This window comes from Haliotis rufescens, unplaced genomic scaffold (assembly GCF_023055435.1).
Source record: "Haliotis rufescens isolate VD_foot unplaced genomic scaffold, xgHalRufe1.0.p SCAF_17, whole genome shotgun sequence".
In the NCBI taxonomy this organism is placed as follows: domain Eukaryota; kingdom Metazoa; phylum Mollusca; class Gastropoda; order Lepetellida; family Haliotidae; genus Haliotis; species Haliotis rufescens.
This window is the reverse complement of record NW_025963857.1, coordinates 18,838,151-18,860,174: the sequence shown is the minus strand read 5'-3', so window position 1 is coordinate 18,860,174 and position 22,024 is coordinate 18,838,151. Positions and strand designations below refer to the sequence as shown.

Below are 22,024 nucleotides of genomic sequence, written 5' to 3'. Positions count from 1 at the left end.
ACCAACGAAACCGCTCCAGGCATTGATGCTGCCCTTTTGACACGGTTCCCATTTTACGTGCGCTTCGAGCTATTCGAGTTTACTCACCCATCACGAAAAGGGACTAACGGCCAGACAGGACACGCCGAATGGTCAAAACTGCCAAGGCGAAGTAAAAAATAATAATCTATTGAAAACTAGAAAGGATCAGTTAGTTAGTGATTTGGGTTTCGGGCTGATTTTAACAGCATTCCAGTTATATATCATGGCGTGTCAGCTTCCAGCTTTGAGGAAAGTCCGAATTAAGAGATCAGAAACGTCTGAGAATTAAGTCTCTGACGTTTACCGTTTTGGTGAAACCCACGAGCACTGGTATATGGTACTGAATAAACTAGAAACATTAGCGGGGCAAACCGGATTCATAGGGATCTAGCATGACCCAAGGGACGCAACTCTGCACAGCGAAGTAAGTATATATATATTGGCGGTTTCCGCGGTCACTCTGAAACGCACGGAAATCGCGGTGTGTAAATCGGGCTTGTGGCGGAAACCAGCGAAACTGTGACAACTTTATGTTTCGGCATTAGATCCGGGTGTTATTTACCATCAACACATCCTTTCTATTGTGTCAATTACAACTAACACATGTACCTAGTTTATGGATATGATTTAATGGTTTATCATAACAACTACATCTATGGGGTTTTAATTTACATTTATTCATTGTGGTCGTTTTTTATGTGATAAACGACACTTGTAAAAATATTAAATTCAATCAAACGCCCTTGTATTTTATCACTAAGTTCTCAAAAGGAACCATTTCAGAATTTCAGTGAGCTACATTTAGTAAACCCAGAGACTATAATTTTAGGGTCTCTAGTAAAAAAATATATGCATATGATAAAATTCAGATATTAGATTATTAAGGCCTACGGCAAAATTCAAAACATAAATGAAATCAACGGAAGTTCTTCTGAAGCATATGTTATTGTATATAGTTGTTAGGAATGTACTATAACTGTGAACATTGTAAACATTATCAATGTTATACGTCAGTGTTTATTCCGATCACGATTAGGTGCTTCAGTGCGGTGCCATAATGGCCCAGTGTTCTTCAAACACTGATCCATCATTCAAATGCCTTGTTTGTCTGGAGATATTACAGTCGCCTGTCAAGATAGCCTGTCCTTTTCAGCATGTGTGAGTCGGCTGTGTAATTTCGGGCGACGTTGAAGGGGAAGTGTTCGTTTTTCGATCACTTATTCAATACCTTCCCTGATTATGCCATGTATTCGATTTGATGCGGGAATTGTAACCGTTTTCAATCATTTTGAATGGTCTTCAATGAATGTATTAATGACTTGTACTTATTGTTAGTTCACCCGAGGAACATTGATAGATTGGATGGGTTGGTAGCCCTGAAACGGCACCCCAGCAAAACGTCACCGATTTCTCTGGCGAAAACGGCACCGCATTTGGCGAAAACGGCTACTATGTGTCGGGCGAAAACGGCACCTCTATTTTTAATAAGGATAAGAACGATTTTTGTAGTAATATATATGGTTTATTTACATGGTCACAGTTATCACAGCATGTTGTTGTTTTCTGACATTCTTCTCTCATGCAACACATCGAAAGGCCATTGTGAATAATTGTGATCTGACAGCACCATGTTAGGCCTCTTAAATACAGTTTCAGTTTAAATTGAGTAAAGGTACTTAAAACTTGAAAGCGTAAAGTGTTTTCACATTAAGTTAACTGCGCCTCCCAATCAGTCGGCGAGTAAATTGGAGTAGGGGTCTAATTAGCACTAATAGCACTTATTTGACCAAGGTAAAAAAAAAAAAATAAGGTGCCGTTTTCGCCAGGCCATAGTAGCCGTTTTCGCTTGAGTCGAGGTGCCGTTTTCGCCAATCGGTGCCGTTTTCGCCCGGTGACGTTTTGCTGAGGTGCCGTTTTCGCTATAACCCTGTTTACGTCAGTGCTCAGGAAGCATTGACTGAAGCAACTGACCTACAAGTCATGCATGTAGACTTTATATAATTACTATCATTATTGAACATAATTGATAAATGTGTATAAATTGTTTTTTCAGTGTTGAATCTCTTGAATTTGTCTCAATTTTCATTTTGACATTGACAGCTAATTTTAGAAACAGAAACTGGGACTGAAGATATGTACCCCAGGTACGTTATTGTATACAGAAATGTACCCTAGCCAAGTCAGAATACAGAGAGATACCCAGTACCCTAAACGGCAGACAAGTCCTTATTCCTCAACCCTAAAACTGAAGCTGGTTCACGTTGTAGTTCTGGTTCACCTGATGCTGAGTGCATGTTGGATAATGCTGTGCGTCATGGAATATTAGAGTAATGTATCACTGTCACTGTGTTTGCTAGTGTTTTTATAAAGCAGACTTGAATGCATCTCATACAACAGTATGACAGTTCCGATCCATTTATGGTAAGGAAATACGAGAGAAAAATATATAATGTGTACTGCCATGTTAAATTTCACCGCAACTTGGCATCCAGGATGTTGTATACGTAAGCGTTCAAGGAACTGGTTCAGCATATTGCCTAATACAGCCTGTGACTGTACCTTTCTGTATTCTGAATACCTTTCTGCATTCTGATTTTGGCTAGGGTACATTTCTGTATACAGAAACGTACCTGGGGTATATATCTGTAGTACCTAAGCTAAGTTACGAAACTAGGTAGTCAATTTTGAAATGTACACAAATTGGGACAGTCTTGAGTGGTAACTCCAAAATTTACTTTGGGTGCCCCGAACAATAAATCCTCATGTTATGGGTTTCAGAGCCCCCTCAGAAGTATTTCTTTTTTACATGTCTTATAATAATCCTAATATACTAAAACTAGGTCTTACCTTTAACTACATTTATTTCTGTTAGGACTAGGATGGTCAAATAACTTGTCTTGTTAATTCTATAGTGATAATGCCTCATCTAGCAAGACAAGTCGATCAGGCGTATCTTGTTACCATCACATGATTTCGAGCCCCTCCATTACAGTCAAGTTAAAAATAGATGTCACATGACATTACACTTAGGAAGTTTACAAACAGCAGCCGATACATTATTAGTGGATGCAATTGTTTTGAAGCTAAATTATCATCAGATCAAATTTGTTTAAAATGTGCATGAGTGCAAAGGTTTTGAGATATATTTTCATTGCTTACTGAATATCTCAGCAGCAAGTGGCAAACACTTTGAAGTTTGCAGTGGGCTTTGAACCGTCTACCTTGATTACATCATTAAGTCCTCAAAAATAGGTGAGGCTTGAAAACATGTGGCGTGGGGATATATAGAGCTGTACTCAGATTTTTTGTTGCCGTAATGTTTTGTACCCAGGGTACAGGGTTGGTAGTTGCACAAGTGGTCCTTTAAACATAAAATATATTGCACAGCAAGTATCCACAGGCGATTGAGGAATATAATGTTCAGTCACCCTTGATATATATTGATAATATCAAAGTCCCAATTATCCGATATGGTTGGTTGCATATGCTTATGTCTGATTAACAAGTATGTCAGATAAACGAAATTAAGTTGAATTGTGATTGAAAATCGGACAACTACATTGTCAGTAAGGATAAGATTTATTGATGAACAACTTCTTTATTACAATTAAGAGCAATGAATATAAACAACAGGATAATAACTTCAAGAAGCCATCCACATCAAAAGACTCCCAACTGTCGATCAACCATGACCAAGGCTATAACATACCCCGGCGTACCATCAACTCATCAAAGACCCTAATCAGCCATAATCCTTTTGTTTATATTACTGGTTTCACCCTTTTGTTTATGTTACTGACTTTGCCGATAATTAGGAGATAAACATACTGTGTTTTCCTTGTAGAGCTAGGTTACCTGTAGATTTAACCCCGCTAAATTGAATTTGGAACCGAACGCACAGGTTTCAAATGTTAAATTTAGCGTGGTTAAACAGGTAACCTAGCTCTACATTGAAAACACAGTATGTTTATCTCCATTCTACCATGACTAAATAAAACGTGAACTCTTTGGTGTTAGCATATATACTGAGTGAAGCGGCATGGGTTGAGTCCAGTGTTTTGAGTGGGTTGTCGATCTGAATTACGGAATCCCTGAACAAAATATGGAGTTGTATATATACTCAAGCAGTTTGTTTACACCGTAATACTTCACTCGAACATATGACAGGTATTTAAAGCATATAAGCACGGCAACTTGGTAAGCTAACATGATGTGGGAATCCCTAAAGAAAACAAAGCAAGCTTTGCAAGGATTTCGCTCTACATCGCATGTCACCATTATGACGTCATATCGCTCATTGTGACGCAAAATATATGATGTCACAGTCGTACATAGAAAAGCGCCAAAATTCCAAGCTCCCTGTTGTCTCCAAAACGTAAATACATTCCCTTTGTAGATTGCTATTGTGTTGACCTTGGAGTATGCTCATCGCTGTGTCGGATTAACGAGACTCATTAATAAGTGATTTCAGCAATTCGTTCAAATTAGGTGTGTTGGAGTCGTAGTGCAAGACTGTCAGATAAACTGGTCTATACAGCACTGATTTAATCGGCCAACATCATTTGTCGGATAAAGCCGATTGTCGGATTAACAAGTGTCAGTGTAAGGAGACTTGACTGTACGTCTTAGGCGATGTATAGAACTAGCATATGTTGTATCATGCATCACAGATATAGGATTTGCACTGTGGTGGTTTCAGATACTGTGAGCGCTGTGTCACAGGGCTACAGAGTGTGCAAGCGCCTACATGTCCAGAGTGTCGGACACCTATTGACCCCACCCACATGGACAAGGCAGTGGACATTGAGAAAATCATGAGGACAAACAGAGGCAGTTGCCAGTGGTGTGGACAGCAGGTATAATGCACCTTTCAAATTACCGTATTCGACGTAATAAGCGCCCCGCTCTAATAAGCGCCCGCGGTGATATTTGCCACTATATTGGCTAGTGAACAATCCCAATTAGCACCTCTTCCGATTGATCAATGTACGCAAGAATTATTTTTTCGTGTATAATACGCACTTGTGTGTTATATGCACCCTTAATTATGGGCAATTAAATTTTAGAAAAATATATCTGTCGTGTATAATACGCACAGACTTTTCTTTTGTATCATTTCAGGTACATAAACCTAGAAATTTGCGATCTTTCAACTCTGTTTTTTTTCTCACAAAATTATATTCTAATAAGAGCCCCCTATTTTTAATTTTGAGAGCGCCCCGGGCGCTTATTACGTCGAATACGGTAACTGACATTAATTGTGAAATATTGTAGTCGTTACAAACTGAAAATGTTAAAAGCAATGCCTATTCAGTGCAAGCGCATATGACCCTCATCAATCAGAAATTGATTAGTTTAGACCTCTTCATAGGCCAACATTTGGCTCCCAAGGCTGCAGCAATTGTCATTAAATATTCCGAATCAGAATGAAAATTTCGCAATTCATTTTAATATACTGTAATTCTTGAAATTAATGCGTCTCCAAATTAATACGCCTGCTGACCCCTAGCTGCCAAAAATGCAACTCAATATCACCATGACCCCGTCCCCGGTGGAATGATACATATCCTTACCTTAATCCAATCAAACACAAATATAACCGCTTATTAATGCTGAAGAGAGCACTTCAAACAGTGTTTGCCTATAAACAACACCGTTTATATGTTTACTCAGTTGACTGGCATTGAGGAAGTTCAAAGGCATTAAAATAATTGAACCAACAACAGTTCACTGATTGGTATGCGGAGAAGGTGTCAACAAGCTTCACACGAGTGGGTAGAACTCTTGGCTCCAGCAGTGATGACTCACTGGATGCCCATTGTATAATTCCTATTCTTTGCATGACATTGTTATATACTTGTTACAGCTGCTGGTCAATAAACCGTGTTTGTGTTTATATTCAAGTTGTTATTTTCGCTATACAAAGTGTGCAGTGATTGTAGATAGTCATTTGGAGACATAAATGCAAAGTTAATTAATGCGAGCAAAGACATTGCATATTTCACATTTATTTCACCATGTTCACACGCTTGCATTAATTTCAAGATTTACAGTATATAAGGCTGTAAAATTAATTGCTAGATTATCATCCACTTTTTTCCAAGAGTGAGAAGGGAGGCTTTTTATTTTCTATTAATGTCGTCAAGTTGAAAAATGGACACCTTGGAATGAACAATAGATGACTGACATAACAAAGATAATAAACAAACATTGATTTCAACAGTAGCAGCTGGATGTATCTGTGTCAAACCTATTTTCATTTTCCCTGCCCAATTTGTACTTGTACATTTAGGGGCGATCGGGTAGCCCAGTGGTTAAAGCGTTTGCTCGTCACGCCGAAGACCCAGGTTCGATTCCCGACATGGGTACAATGTGTGAAGCCCATTTCTGGTGTCCGCCGCCGTGAAATTGCTGAAATATTGCTAAAAGCGGCGTAAAACCATACTCACTCACTCACTCACTCACTTGTACATTTATGAATTTATCCTCCTAGACATTAACTTGTCAAGTTTCTGACAAGCAAACTTGTTGAAGATTTCGATAAGAGTAGCAGACTCCCGCAAAGGACAGGCAAAGAGTCTTTAATGGTTTCCACACACTCACACTCACAGCTGATAGTCAGGCAAACCCTCAGAGTTGGTTGTCAACCAGTTTACAGCATATCATAAATATGAATGGCTGTTTGACAGCTGATGTCATAACAGTGCTCTAAGCTCTAAACATTTCAGTCGGGGGTGGGGGGTGGGTGGGCATGGGCGGATACAGAGGGGGGTGCGCACCCCCCCTTTTTATTTAAAAAAAAATCTTTATTTCTGTATAAATTACCACCAAAGACAATAAATAGATCTTAATTGTGCACCCCCCCTTTTCAAAAAAGCTGTATCCGCCCATGGGTGGGGTTGTGTGTTACTCGTGCGATTTATTCATGAATCATACATGCATTTAGTGTGTTCATACTTTAAATTTTCATGTATTGTTTAACTTTGTTTAACTTTGCTAAACTTTCTTATTGTTAAAACAAATATATGAGTTTTATATATGTTTTCAAGCATACCATGGTTTTAACCGTGTCACTTTAAGGAATTTTGAACTCAGCATTCTTTGTCATGTCTGCAGCATATGCAACATTGTTGCTGAGGTATGACCTCATAGAAGATAGCTACCCGATACATCGCGAAGAACATTGAATTTGAAGAACGAAGCGTGGTTTATTTCATGATAAAACATTGTTCTGATTTAATAATAACACTGAATGAGATAGCAGTCTTAAACTGGTCTGCCAGACAGTTGGGCAGGAGGAGGAAAATTTCATGCAGCCCGACAGAAAAGTTACCAGCCACGGACAGGTGGGCAAGCAGTTATTTTGGACTCTACTCGCATATCAAGCTGACATGCTGTAATGTAACTTGAATACTGTTCAAAGCAGTATTAAACACAACTCACTCTGTTCCTTTTCATCATGTTTATTTACAGGGGGGTGGAGTATCCTGGTAGTAAATCATTAACTTGTCAAACCACACGGTCCAGGTACAAGTCTTACATGGGCACATTGAGTGAAGCCAAATCTTGATGTCTCACATCATGACGTGTCTGAGAAATTGCGAAAAGTTATTGATCAATACTCCTGACTTTGTGTTTATGTTTTTGCTCACCAGATGGCAGTGTATAAGCTGCGAGACCATATGGAGAAGTGTGCCAGTGCCGATCACAGTATTCCCCAGTTCCGGCCGGTCCGTGAAACCTCACAACCAGTACCCAGGTAGTGCCATGGAAACCGTTGCCAGTGTTTCATTTTGAGACTTTTTTAAAGTTTTTTTTTAAAAATGTCATGTGGGAGAAAAATATATATCAGCTTTATTGTCTTTGATCTCCAAAATGTTTTCACGAATATGCACGAACATTTGTGCAGTGAGAGCATATTTGTGGGACTGTTTCTCCACTTTTCATTTGTACTATGTCAAATCCATATTACAAGTTTGAGGTCACCTGTCTGAAAGTCAAGTGAGCTTATTTTGAGTTATGTGTGTTTTTTCTTTGATGACATTGGATTTGGATTCTTTTGCTAGCTTTTTGTCAAAAGTAGGGAAAAGATTCATATGTCACACGCATTCAAGCATTTTATTGTCATGAATCATCTTCTGCTCTGTTTTCATCGTCTTTCATCGCTCTGTTTCAGCAATGTTCCCAACAGATCCACCTTCCAGTGTCCATATTGTGGGGAGAAGAATTTGGAATGCTCCGCATTGGTCAAACATTGCAATGAGCAACATCGACACTGCCCACAACAAGTGGTGAGAACACTGTTAACATCTTGAAGGACAAGCTTTTCTCTCCCCAAATCTACATAGGTCTTCAGCAACCCACTCTTGCCGTAAAAGGTGACCATGTTTGTCGTAAAAGGTGACTAACGGGATCGGGTGGTCGGGCTCGCTGACTTGGTTGATGCATGTCATCAATCCCAATTGCGTGGATCGATGCTCATGATATCAATCACTGGATTGTCTGGTCCAGACTCGATTATTTGCAGACCACCGTCATATAGCTTGAATATTGCTGAGTGCAGCGTTAAACAACAAACCAACCAACCAACCAACCAACATATTTTCCTGTATATGTGTGTGTTACATAAATTGTAGATCTGTAAATGTGCTGTGGACTGTAATTAGTTAGTTTCTCTCATGGTGATGACCCCTGAAGATTATGTTACATGATGCAAAATAAAGTGCCCTATGCTCAAACAACTTGATGCACTGTGACTCCAAAGGGACTGAAAAATGTAAGACTGTTTGATTAAATTTTTGTATGCAGGTTAGATACTTTTGATAAAACATCCATTCAGTATTACTGTCCATTATCGTTTCTCGTTGCCATGGTTACAGCCCTGTTGTGTTTGATGCTACCTGCTGGTCTTGTTACTATGGTTACTGCCTTTTATGACACTTTTTCTGCTGCAGGTTTGTCCTGTGTGCGCGTCAATGCCATGGGGTGATAAATCTCGTGTCAGCGCAAACTTCCTGCAACATCTCAACCTCAGGCACAAGTTTGAATATGATACTTATGTAGTAAGTACATGCCATTAGCACCTCAGACGCAAGTTTGAATATGATACTTATGTAGTAAGTACATGCCATTAGCACCTCAGACGCAAGTTTGAATATGATACTTATGTAGTTAGTACATGCCATTAGCACCTCAGACGCAAGTTTGAATATGATACTTATGTAGTAAGTACATGCCATTAGCACCTCAGACACAAGTTTGAATACGATACTTATGTAGTAAGTTCATGCCATTAGCACCTCAGACACAAGTTTAAATACGATACTTATGTAGTAAGTTCATGCCATTAGCACCTCAGACACAAGTTTGAATACGATACTTATGTAGTAAGTTCATGCCATTAGCACCTCAGACACAAGTTTGAATACGATACTTATGTAGTAAGTACATGCCATTAGCACCTCAGACACAAGTTTGAATATGATACTTATGTAGTAAGTACATGCCATTAGCACCTCAGACACAAGTTTGAATACGATACTTATGTAGTAAGTACATGCCATTAGCACCTCAGACGCAAGTTTGAATACGATACTTATGTAGTAAGTACATGCCATTAGCACCTCAGACGCAAGTTTGAATACGATACTTATGTAGTAAGTACATGCCATTAGCACCTCAGACGCAAGTTTGAATATGATACTTATGTAGTAAGTACATGCCATTAGCACCTCAGACACAAGTTTGAATATGATACATATGTAGTAAGTACATGCCATTAGCACCTCAGACACAAGTTTGAATACGATACTTATGTAGTAAGTACATGCCATTAGCACCTCAGACACAAGTTTGAATACGATACTTATGTAGTAAGTACATGCCATTAGCACCTCAGACACAAGTTTGAATATGATACTTATGTAGTAAGTACATGCCATTAGCACCTCAGACACAAGTTTGAATATGATACTTATGTAGTAAGTACATGCCATTAGCACCTCAGACACAAGTTTGAATACGATACTTATGTAGTAAGTACATGCCATTAGCACCTCAGACGCAAGTTTGAATATGATACTTATGTAGTAAGTACATGCCATTAGCACCTCAGACACAAGTTTGAATACGATACTTATGTAGTAAGTACATGCCATTAGCACCTCAGACGCAAGTTTGAATACGATACTTATGTAGTAAGTACATGCCATTAGCACCTCAGACGCAAGTTTGAATATGATACTTATGTAGTGAGTACATGCCATTAGCACCTCAGACACAAGTTTGAATACGATACTTATGTAGTGAGTACATGCCATTAGCACCTCAGACACAAGTTTGAATATGATACTTATGTAGTAAGTACATGCCATTAGCACCTCAGACACAAGTTTGAATACGATACTTATGTAGTAAGTACATGCCATTAGCACCTCAGACGCAAGTTTGAATATGATACTTATGTAGTAAGTACATGCCATTAGCACCTCAGACGCAAGTTTGAATATGATACTTATGTAGTAAGTACATGCCATTAGCACCTCAGACGCAAGTTTGAATATGATACTTATGTAGTAAGTACATGCCATTAGCACCTCAGACGCAAGTTTGAATATGATACTTATGTAGTAAGTACATGCCATTAGCACCTCAGACGCAAGTTTGAATATGATACTTATGTAGTAAGTACATGCCATTAGCACCTCAGGCGCCAGTTTGAATATGATACTTATGTAGTAAGTACATGCCATTAGCACCTCAGACGCAAGTTTGAATATGATACTTATGTAGTAAGTACATGCCATTAGCACCTCAGGCGCCAGTTTGAATATGATACTTATGTAGTAAGTACATGCCATTAGCACCTCAGACGCAAGTTTGAATATGATACTTATGTAGTAAGTACATGCCATTAGCACCTCAGACGCAAGTTTGAATACGATACTTATGTAGTAAGTACATGCCATTAGCACCTCAGGCGCCAGTTTGAATATGATACTTATGTAGTAAGTACATGCCATTAGCACCTCAGACACAAGTTTGAATACGATACTTATGTAGTAAGTACATGCCATTAGCACCTCAGACGCCAGTTTGAATATGATACTTATGTAGTAAGTACATGCCATTAGCACCTCAGACGCAAGTTTGAATATGATACTTATGTAGTAAGTACATGCCATTAGCACCTCAGGCGCCAGTTTGAATATGATACTTATGTAGTAAGTACTTTGCACCTCAGACACAAGCTACAACCGTCCTTGGAATTCCAGGTTAGAATTGGTCCCAGCAGCCTGTGTTCATCATGGCGGCCAACTTTATGAAACGGGTTATGCAGGTGGTTGCTTGCATGTCAGTGTACCTGGTCACTGGGTTGTCGTGTTCAGGCCTGACTATTTGCAGGCCATCATCATTTAGCTGGAATATTGCTGAGTGTGGCATTAAACATAAGCAATCAAACATGTTTGAATACAAAAAGATAAATATCAAACTCCGCCCACATCTCTCCACACATCCACTTCTTGCCATAAGTAGGAATTGACTTGCCATAAGTGGGTATTGACTTGCCATAAGTGGGTATTGATTTGCCATTTATAAGTGGGTATTGACTTGCCATAAGTGGGTATTTACTTGCCATAAGTGGGAATTGACTTGCCAGAAGTGGGTACTGACTTGCCAGAAGTGGGTACTGACTTGCCATAGGTGGGTACTGACTTGCCATAAGTAGGTATTGACTTGCCATAAGTGGGTACTGACTTGCCATAAGTTGGTATTGATTTGCCATAAGTGGGTATTCACTTGCCATGAAATACAGGCCTATCTTTTCAAGTTGTGGATTGAGTCATAAGTCTGTGGCATACAAAAGCAGAAACATTTTCCTGGCCTGAAACCTTTTTCATCTCTATTATGTTGTTTGGCCCACTAACATTGACAAGACTATGAAATGAGGAAAACTTGAAAATCTTATTCAGTAGCATGGTTATTGAAAGTGTTCACTTGACTGTATCACATGTTAGGTAAGGACAACATCAATGACATATATCTCCATGTTTTGAGAAAATATTTTCTTCCAATCTTGCAGGATTACCAGCATGATGATGACTCCATGTTACAGGAGGCAATCCAGGCCTCACTGCAGAGCTTCTGACTCTTCAATAAGCTATTGGAGCCTCACTGCAGAGCTTCTGAGTCTTCAACAAAGCTATTGGAGCCTCACTGCAGAGCTTCTGACTCTTCAATAAGCTATTGGAGCCTCCCCACGGATCTTCTGACTCTACAACAAGCTATTGGGGCCTCCCTATGGATCTTCTGACTCTACAACAAGCTATTGGGGCCTCCCTACAGAGCTTTTGACTCTACAACAAGCTATTGGAGCCACATTGCAGAACTTCAGACTATTTGAACCTCTTGAGAGACTTTCCGACTCTGGAACTGACTATATGAACCTTTTTAGAGAGCTCTTGACTCTGGAAAAGACTATTTGAACATCCTGGCAGAAATTCTAACAGTGCCATGGATGGATGTGATGTTTGTGTGTTGAATCTGACCTTGTTCTACTGACTGAGATGTAAACTGTTGGGGCACCCATCACTCAGACAGTAGCGGAACTTGTTCCGGTTAACTTACTCAAAGACTAAAAGGACAATTATCTGACATTCAAATAACTATTCAAAGACCTGGGCCCCGTTCCACAAAGCGATTGTAGCACAAAGACAATTGTAACTCACATACTTTAACATGGATTTGTGACAGTCGTAGCGCTATGATCGCTTTGTGGAACTGGTCCCTGGACCTTACTAAATTTACTGTGTCATTAAGGCTCCATTAATTAATGTGCCATTTATTCGGTTGTATTAATTATTAATGACAAAATCCATACTTTAGACAAAGCATGCCTTACTAATATGTGATATTAGGTTGATAAGATGAAGGAGTCCGATAAATCTTTTATCCAAAACACGTCAAGTACATCACGAAATGAACATTGGAAGTGATGCATTTGGCAGTTATGATCAACCAAACTGGAAACTTTATACTTAAAGTATCATTACTGGTAGTAAATGATCCATTTTAATGTTGCTCATTTACTACTAAAACATTAAGATTTTAGTGAACCATGTGCGAAGCCCATTTCTGGTGTTCCATAACATTTCTTACTTCCCACTTCGTATATTGTGAAACTTTTGTTACCACTGACACAGACAAGAGATCACAAACTATTTTACCAATTTTTATTTTTTTTATTTGATTCGTATTTTGACAAGTATTGTTTTGAAAGTATTTGTCATGGAATTAGTACAAAATCGGCCTCTGCACTGCCACTGAATCTGCCGGTATACTGATATGTTATACACAACAGCGGCAGGAGCTAGGATGATTGCTTGAAGTCACTGGGGCATGGGTATGGCATAATTGGTGAAACTTCACAGTGGGTAAACTCATGTCAGTTGGTATGTGTCATGTGATACATCTCAGTTGGTATGTCATGTGATACATGTCATGTGATTCATGTCAGTTGGTATGTGTCATGTGATTCATATCAGTTGGTATGTCATGTGATTCATGTCAGTTGGTATGTGTCATGTGATACATCTCAGTTGGTATGTCATGTGATACATGTCATGTGATTCATGTCAGTTAGTATGTCATGGGGGAGCACGGGTGGCCAAGTCGTCTAAGGTGCCGCGATTCGCTGTGCAGAGTTGCGTCCCTTGGGCATGCCAGAAACCTATGATTGTGGGTTCGAATCCCGGTTCGCCCCGATTATGTTTCTAGGTTTGTCAGCACCATACCCGTGCTCGTGGGTTTCACCGAAGTGGTAAACGTCTGAGACCTGCATCACTTCGGGCTTTCCTCCCACATTAAGCTGACACGCCGTGATATAACTGGAATACTGTTAAAAGCAGCGTTAAAACCCAACTCACTCACTCACTGGTATGTCATGTGATACATGTCAGTTGGTATGTCATGTGATACATCTCAGTTGATATGTCATGTGATACATGTCTGTTGGTATGTGTCATGTGATACATGTCAGTTGGTATGTGTCATGTGATACATGTCAGTTGGTATGTCATGTGATATATATCAGTTGGTATGTGTCATGTGATACATGTCAGTTGGTATGTGTCATGTGATACATGTCAGTTGGTATGTTTCATGTGATATATGTCAGTTGGTATGTGTCATGTGATACATGTCAGTTGGTATGTCATGTGATATATGTCAGTTGGTATGTGTCATGTGAAGCATGTCAGTTGGTATGTGTCATGTGATACATGTCAGTTGGTATGCCATGTGATACATGTTAGTTGGTATGTGTCATGTGACACATGTCAGTTGGTATGTCATGTGATACATGTCAGTTGGTATGTCATGTGATATATGTCAGTTGGTATGTCATGTGATACATGTTAGTTGGTACATGTCATGTGATACATGTCAGTTGGTATGTGTCATGTGATACATGTCAGTTGGTATGTCATGTGATACATGTCAGTTGGTATGTCATGTGATACATGTCAGTTGGTATGTCATGTGATACATGTTAGTTGGTACATGTCATGTGATACATGTCAGTTGGTATGTGTCATGTGATACATGTCAGTTGGTATGTCATGTGATACATGTCAGTTGGTATGTGTACGACCATGCTAGGCCAGAGGCTGTTTTTGTTGACTCGGTTCTGAGCTCAAATGTCTCATCCTTGTGCAGTGTGGGACACCCCTCTGTAGGTTGTTTATTAACTATTGTATGTTTCCATAGCTTCCTGAAAGAATGTGCTTATGCCAAGTTTGTAAGCAATATCATGATAATGTTGATGATAATATTGAATACTAGGTGTATGATGACTATATTTGGTGCAAGACTCCACACCACAAAGTGACATGCTAATGGTGTCTCAAGTTGCTGTATGTATTGTCATTGTTATCTTGCTGCTGACCAAATATAAAACCGTAACAAATTTATGATGCCACTCTAGTATCTTAATCGCACATGTTATGTAAAAATGAAAACTTGATACTAACAACCGGCAAAATGACAAGACCAGTACATATAGTTCCTATTTACAACACTTTAATGAAAACACAAATGTCAACAATGGAATATAAGCTGCCATAAATGTGAAACTTTAGACAAGTATTAAAACTAAAATGGACAGAATTATCACAATAGTGCCCGCATGATATCAGAAATCTGCGGGCCATTTTCCCTAACGATAACGTTGGGCATGTGTCTATTCTATTGTTATGGGACGTCATCGGCTTCACGTTTCTTTTCTGTGACGTCATCGTATATTGTTCTATGGCACTGCTATTTGTAAATCAGTGAACTCCGCTGTGACTTTTTTTAGTTATACAGCCACTAAACATACACTGCTGTTTGTTGTTTTGTTCTTGTGTGGATTAGCTACAAATTCTATCCATTTTGCCTATAATAATGGCAACATTATTGTTCAGGGCATTATCATTTGCAGAAGCCCTTGATCTGTTCAACTGCCCTCATTCGTTGGCCACTCTTTTATTTTTATTAATATAATCATGAATGTGATTTCTTAAAAAATTAATGTCATTGCATATCACAGTTAATGATATATAAACACAAAACAGTGTCGAATAACGAATTTCCGTACCAGAATTTTCTTGTGAAATATGTGAGGTGGGTGTTTAAGAATCCAAGATGGCTGTTACTGACTGTATACAGTCTCATTAGGTCAGTAACAACCATCTTGGATTGTTATTGACAGTATACAGGCTCAAATGGGGGTTATTCGTTCTGCACTCTGATTGGTCAATCTCACTTTGAGGCATTATAAATCACTACCCAGGGCCCCCCATTCCACAAAGAGGATCGTAAGTCCATGTTTAAGTATGGGAGTTACGATCACCTTAGCCCTGAAATCGCTTTGTGGAATGGGCCCTGGTGAATGAATGGTTCAGTGTGCTTTCAAAATGCATTCTCGGCTCCTTGGGGAATATACAGATATTCACGATCCCTAACTTGTTTTGTTCAGTATACAAGCTGTCGGTTAGATTCTAGAAGGTGTGTATTTACATCACCATTACATGCAATACATGTGTAGCTTGCACATCCCCAGTGTTCCCTGCAGGAATTGCTGGAGAATACAACCACACACACCAACTCACATCCTGGATGCAGAAGTCTTTCTCAGTATCTTTTGTTTTTACGGTGGACAACAGAGGATTGGGTGGTCAGGCTTCATGATCAGGTGGTTACAGTGTGTGACTGCGTAGGACGCTAAGCATGCTTTGTTGTTGTTTGTTGGTTTGTTGTTTAACTCCACACTCATGATCAGCAATACTCCAGCTGTATTACAGGACCAGACAATCCAGTGATTGATATCATTAGCATCGATTAATCATGCTTTGAAACAGTGGTGTTCCTTATCCTGGCTTCATCGTATCTAGGCTGCACACTGACATTGCTTGAACATTGCTGACTGTGGCATAAAAGAACACTGACACACTCACTGAATGGAAGCATGGTAAAGCTTGTGTCTCGTAAGATATCCTTATGAATGTCTGATAACATGTCTTATGATGTATGTTTCTTCAAGATTGAACCGCCTCCGTGATCTTGTGGTAGAGCGTCCGCCCGGAGAGCGGAATGTTCGATCCCCGGCCGCGTCATACCAAAAGACGTTAAAAGATGGTACTTTTTGTTACCCTGTCTGGCGCTCGGCATTTAGGGGCTAAAACAAGGACTGGTCGGCTCGGAGTCAGTATACTGTGTCTGAGTGGGGTATTCATGTTATACTGCGGCATGGTATCTCAGTGAGCTGGCACTATAAATCGGCATCAGTCCGGACTAGTACAAGCAGCCACACACACACATGCATGCACATCGCTATATAAGTGCAATAATCTTGGACGCGACGTTTAACCCCATTTCACCTCACCTCACCTTCTTCAAGACTGTCTCATAAGGTGGGGCCCTGTGGTTTCCTGGTTAAGAAAATGTCATCAGGACTCATTGCCTGGCGTAAGAGGGGACATGATACAGTGATACAGTGATACAGTGGTGAGGCTTGGTGACTTGGTTGTTTATGTGTCATTGTGCCCTGACAGCTGTTGGTGCTCATGATATCAACCACCGGTTTGTCTGGCCCAGACTTGTACTTGATCTCTGCATGTTCCTGTATTTTGTCTATTTTCCAAAGGTCACAGAACCACAGACTTGTCACCACAAAACATTTTCCTCAGTTGACTTAAGTTTTTGTGGATATACCCCTGTGTCATCATGTGATGACCGGGGCGGTCGGGTAGCCCAGTGGTTAAAGCGTTCACTCGCCATGCGGGTTCGATTCCCGACATGGGTACAATTTGTGAAGCCCATTTCTGGTGTCCCCCGCCGTGATATTGCTGGAATATTACTAAAAGCTGCGTAAAACCATACTCACTCACTCACTCACTCACTCACTTACTCACTCACTCACTCACTGATGACCACAACAAAAGATGTCTACTATGTGAGGCTTAGAACTTTTCAATCAGCCATCTTATATAGATGCAATGATGCTGACTGTGGCCTAAAACAACAAATATTAAGGTGTGTCTCCTTGGTCCAGCCAACCGAGAGATGTGCCCAAGTCAGAATCCTGAGGCGTGGTCGGGTAGCCTAGTGGTTAAAGCGTTCGCCCGTCATCCCGAAAACCCAGGTTCGATTCCCAACATGGGTACAATGTGTGAAGCCCATTTCTGGTGTCCCCCGACATGATATTGCTGGAATATTGCTAAAAGTGGCATAAAACCATATTCACTCACTCACGCAGAATCCTGAATTCCCATCCAGTAGTCTAAAATCTGCCAGGAGACTTCTTACTTGTGACATTGAGGTTCTTTGAGTGGAGCATACACAGCAGTGCCATGCAATGTCTTAACATACAACATACAAATCCAACTAAAATATGATGTGACAGATACGCTGATGGCCTCATCCCTTAATGCCGTGTATGTGAAGATTCCGGGGTAGAATAGGTCTTCAGCAACCCATGCTTGCCATAAAAGGTGACTATGCTTGTCGTAAAAGGCGACTAGCAGGATCGGGTGGTCAGGCTCGCTGACTTGGTTGATGCATGTCATCGATCCCAAATGCTCATGATATCAATCACTGGATTGTCTGGTCCAGACTCGATTATTTACAGACCGCCGTCATATAGCTGGAATATTGCTGAGTGCGGCGTTAAACAACAAACCAACTAACCAACCTTAATGCCGTGGATCGTTGCTCACAATAATAATCACTGGACTGTCCGGTCCAGACTCGGTTGTATAGCTGAAATATTGCTGAGTGTGGTGTTAAACAACAAAGTAACATATGCTGATTTTGTTTTCATGTGCCCTGTTTATTTGTTCACTGATGTGTTTGTTATTATTTATTTATGGCTATATATCAAGCTCGACTGGGCGGTATTTAAATACTTAGAAGATTTAATCCTGGGTTCAATTCCTGGTTTGCCCTGATTATGTTTCTAGGTTTGTCAGCACCATACCTGTGCTCATGGGTTTCACAAAGGTGATAAACGTTGAAGTCCTGCATCACTTCTGGCTTTCCTCCTACATCAAGCTGACATGACGTGATATTACTGGAATACTGTTGAAAGCCGTGTTAAACCCAGCTCACACACTGATTTGAAGTTTACACAATATACAGCTTTTCCACTGAACGAGAGATCGGTCACATGGCCAAGAAATTGATGTACATAAGCGTGTGAACGGCACAATTTGACGTTCATACGTTATTCACGAGACCGTGTTCTTGAATTGACGTCAACACTGAGGGACTACATCCACATTCCTGGGGATACCCCTGGGAATTCCCTTGCACGATTACAGACAGAAGCTTTCTTTCTGATCATTTGGACCCTTTAATCTTGAACTCAGTGTTTTAGTTTACACTGTGAAACGTCAGAGAGTTTGACTGCATGATCGTTCATGAATATCCTCGCTGTGCATAGTTGCTCGTTGAGTCCACTGGTTGGTTGGTTGGTTGGTTGGTTGGTTGGATAGATAGATAGATAGATCACTGATATGATTCCCAGATTTTCTCCAGTTATCATCCTTGATTTATCAGGATGAAACTCATGCTCGTAGGTTCACCAAACTGGTTAAACTCTATGACATGTCTCTTCAAGCTTTACACTGTAATGTAATTGAAATATTCTTCAAACTTACTCAATATTTAGTAGTTGAGGACTACATGATAAGGCCAAGGCTAGAGTTGTGATTCTTGAGGATTAAGTAACGATGTATCTGTACCCTAGCTTAGTGCATTACTGGAGCGTGGATGTGTGGAGCGTGGATGTGTGGAGCGTGGATGTACCACATTAGCTGTTGTAGACAACAAACAAGCAGGCTTTATCAAGCAAGTAACTTGGCTGATCAGGTTGTATCGATATTTGTCAAACATAAAGAGTTAAAGATCATTTGAGCCTCTGACTCAACAAATGAGTAATGACTGGGATAGTAAGTTCTTGTTTGAGAATTGTTTTCAAGGTACAAAAAAGCCAGGGTTTTCTGGGATAGAGTTACTGTGATCAGGTTGATTGTGTGACAGTGTACCCAGAGTATGTTGATAGTTGTTCATGGAGGCATTCACTGATCATTCACCGACTGTCACGATACAGGAAGATAGTGCTGACTCCAGTGTCAAACATCTAGACTTCCTAACCAGAAACTCACTCACACACCCAACCAGACCACCCACTGAACCAGACCACCCACCCACACACCTAGACTACCTACCCAGAAACTCACTTACACACCCAACCAGACCACCCACCCACACACCTAGACTACCTATCCGGAAACTCACTCACTCACTCGACAAACCAGACTACCCACCCACACACCTAGACTACCTACCCAGAAACTCACCCACAAAACAAGACCACCCACACACCTTGACTACCTACCCAGAAACTCACTCACCCACCCAACCACCCACACACCTAGACTGCCTACCCAGAAACTCACTCACACACCCAACCATCCCAGACCCGAACCAGCCTTCACCTAGACAACCTACCCACCTACTCACTCACCTAACTGGTCCTCACCTACACAACCTACCTACCCACCCACCCACTCACTCACCGAACCAGCCACCCACAACTCTCTGACCCCACCAGACCACTTCCCAAAACATAAGACCACAGGAACTCAGTCCTCCAAACCACAACACACACACACCAGGACTGCCCCTCCATCCACCTCCTCAGTCCTTTACCCCCTCAGTATGTCATATCTCTGCGCCAATTTTAACGTTAACTGAGTGAACAAATAAAGTTCAGCTCCACTTTGAACAGAATTTACTGTAACTGATCAGATTGACTGCTGTCTTGTCTGGTCAAGGTGAGACGCCTCACAGCTGATCGCGAGGACCTTTTGCAAAGTGAGGATTGAGCATTTAACCATGTGATGAACAACTTTACTCAACCAACCAAAATAGTGGGTGGTCTAGTGCTTGATATACCTGCAACACTGTAGTTCGGGAGTACAACCTGAAATTATGCAGCCATGTTGATTATGACTGAGGTGAATCCCATCGGTTTGAAAAGCTTGGCCAAGCAACAAGGGGACACAACTCTGTACAGGGAGTTGCATCAGCTGAGACCACTGGGCCGGTCTTGCCCCTGGTGATTAGGATTGGGTTGTTACGAATTGTGATGATTGTCATGATACTCTGAAGGATTGTTGCTCCTGCTACCAAGCTGTTCATTATTACAGGCTGTCCCTGACATGAACAGACAAATCATCAACATGCTATACTGCTTCATTTTTGATAGGGTAGAGCGTCTGCCCAGAGAGCGGAAGGTCCGGGGTTCATACCAAAAGACGTTAAAAGATGTTACCCTGTCTGGCGCTCGGCATTAATTAGCCTATACAAGGACTGCTCCGCTCGGATTTATAATGTGTCTGAGTGGGGTATTCATGTTAAACTGCAGCATGGTATCTCAGTGGGCTAGCACTCTAAATCGGCATCAGTCCGGACTAGTACAAGCAGCCACACACATGCACGTCGCTATATAAGTGCAATAATCTTGGAAGCGACGTTAAACCCCATTTAACCTCACCACCTCATTTTTTTTATAGGGATATGTTTATCTTCCAAAGATACACAAAGCTGATTTCCTTTGTATGTCAAGTGTAAATTTAAATAGAAAGACATATCTGATTATCCCTGTCAAAAGGTTGAGTAGTTTGTATATCTACCTACTGTATGTATAGACACCATAGTGAATACATCTAGTCCTGTTGCTACTTGGCACTGATATGATCACTTCAGTCAGTTTTGTTGAGGACTGCAATGGGATGTTATTGATTTGATTTGATTTGATTGAATGTAGTGCATTGTTCATGTACCAGAAGAACTGTTGGTTTTGTTGCTGATAGTCAGTGCTTGGGGAGCAGTCATTCAGGGGTTTTATAGAACCAAATCGAAGAGTGCTGTGAATGGGATAAACAATAACTGGAAGAGGGTGTGGAAAACATTTAACAGTTTGTGTCATGGTGAGGAAATGAATGTTGTCGTTAAAGTACTGTCTAATTTTGGTGGAATTATCTTCACACTCATCTTCCCGAGTTAAGGGGGTTAACTGACTATAAAAGTCCAGTTTCCACCCTTGCCGAACTATGAAATTAAGGAGTTATATTTTGGCGATTATATGTTATATCATATAATGAGTCTCTGCATAGTCCTATCAAAATCGCGTAACAAACTAGAAATCCAGTTAAAAAACAACATGGATTTCAACATGCAGATTTTGATCGACTGCAAGATTTACAAAGCATGTGTACTATCAACTGGGTGTCAACAGATCTTTTCCAAATCTTTTCATGTTTTTGATCATGGTGCTCAAATGATTTGATGCATATCACGAGGTAAGACCCGTTTTATTACAATATAGATTTTGGACCGTGCACCACCATTTTGTTTGAAGCAAATGCAAGTGATAATTTGATGAGCCAATAGGAGGGAC

General features: G+C 40.4%; 1 protein-coding gene across 2 annotated transcripts; it reads left to right on the top strand.

Annotated features, from left to right (window-relative positions):
- Nucleotides 1-1,005: 1,005 nt before the first annotated feature.
- Nucleotides 1,006-13,787, top strand: LOC124137998 (E3 ubiquitin-protein ligase RNF166-like). 2 transcript variants are annotated; one of them, XM_046504498.2, is made up of 6 exons: nt 1,006-1,179; nt 4,721-4,877; nt 7,677-7,780; nt 8,198-8,312; nt 8,976-9,083; nt 12,104-13,785. In XM_046504498.2, the coding sequence occupies exons 1-6, from the start codon at nt 1,079-1,081 to the stop codon at nt 12,167-12,169; spliced, it is 651 nt and encodes a 216-aa protein (XP_046360454.1). In that variant the 5' UTR covers nt 1,006-1,078; the 3' UTR covers nt 12,170-13,785. The 2 variants fall into 2 exon arrangements, with proteins under 2 accessions (XP_046360454.1, XP_046360455.1); XM_046504499.2 differs by lacking the exon at nt 1,006-1,179 and adding an exon at nt 1,639-2,165 and having other exon boundaries at nt 12,104-13,787.
- The last annotated feature ends 8,237 nt before the right edge of the window (nt 13,788-22,024 follow it).

Bases quoted from the DNA above. Each gene is read 5' to 3' on its own strand.
- LOC124137998 (XM_046504498.2), top strand. From the start codon at position 1,079: ATGGCCCAGTGTTCTTCAAACACTGATCCATCATTCAAATGCCTTGTT. The intron at 4,878-7,676 runs GTATAATGCACC...TTTGCTCACCAG, and splicing joins GCCAGTGGTGTGGACAGCAG to ATGGCAGTGTATAAGCTGCG. The intron at 7,781-8,197 runs GTAGTGCCATGG...GCTCTGTTTCAG, and splicing joins ACCTCACAACCAGTACCCAG to CAATGTTCCCAACAGATCCA.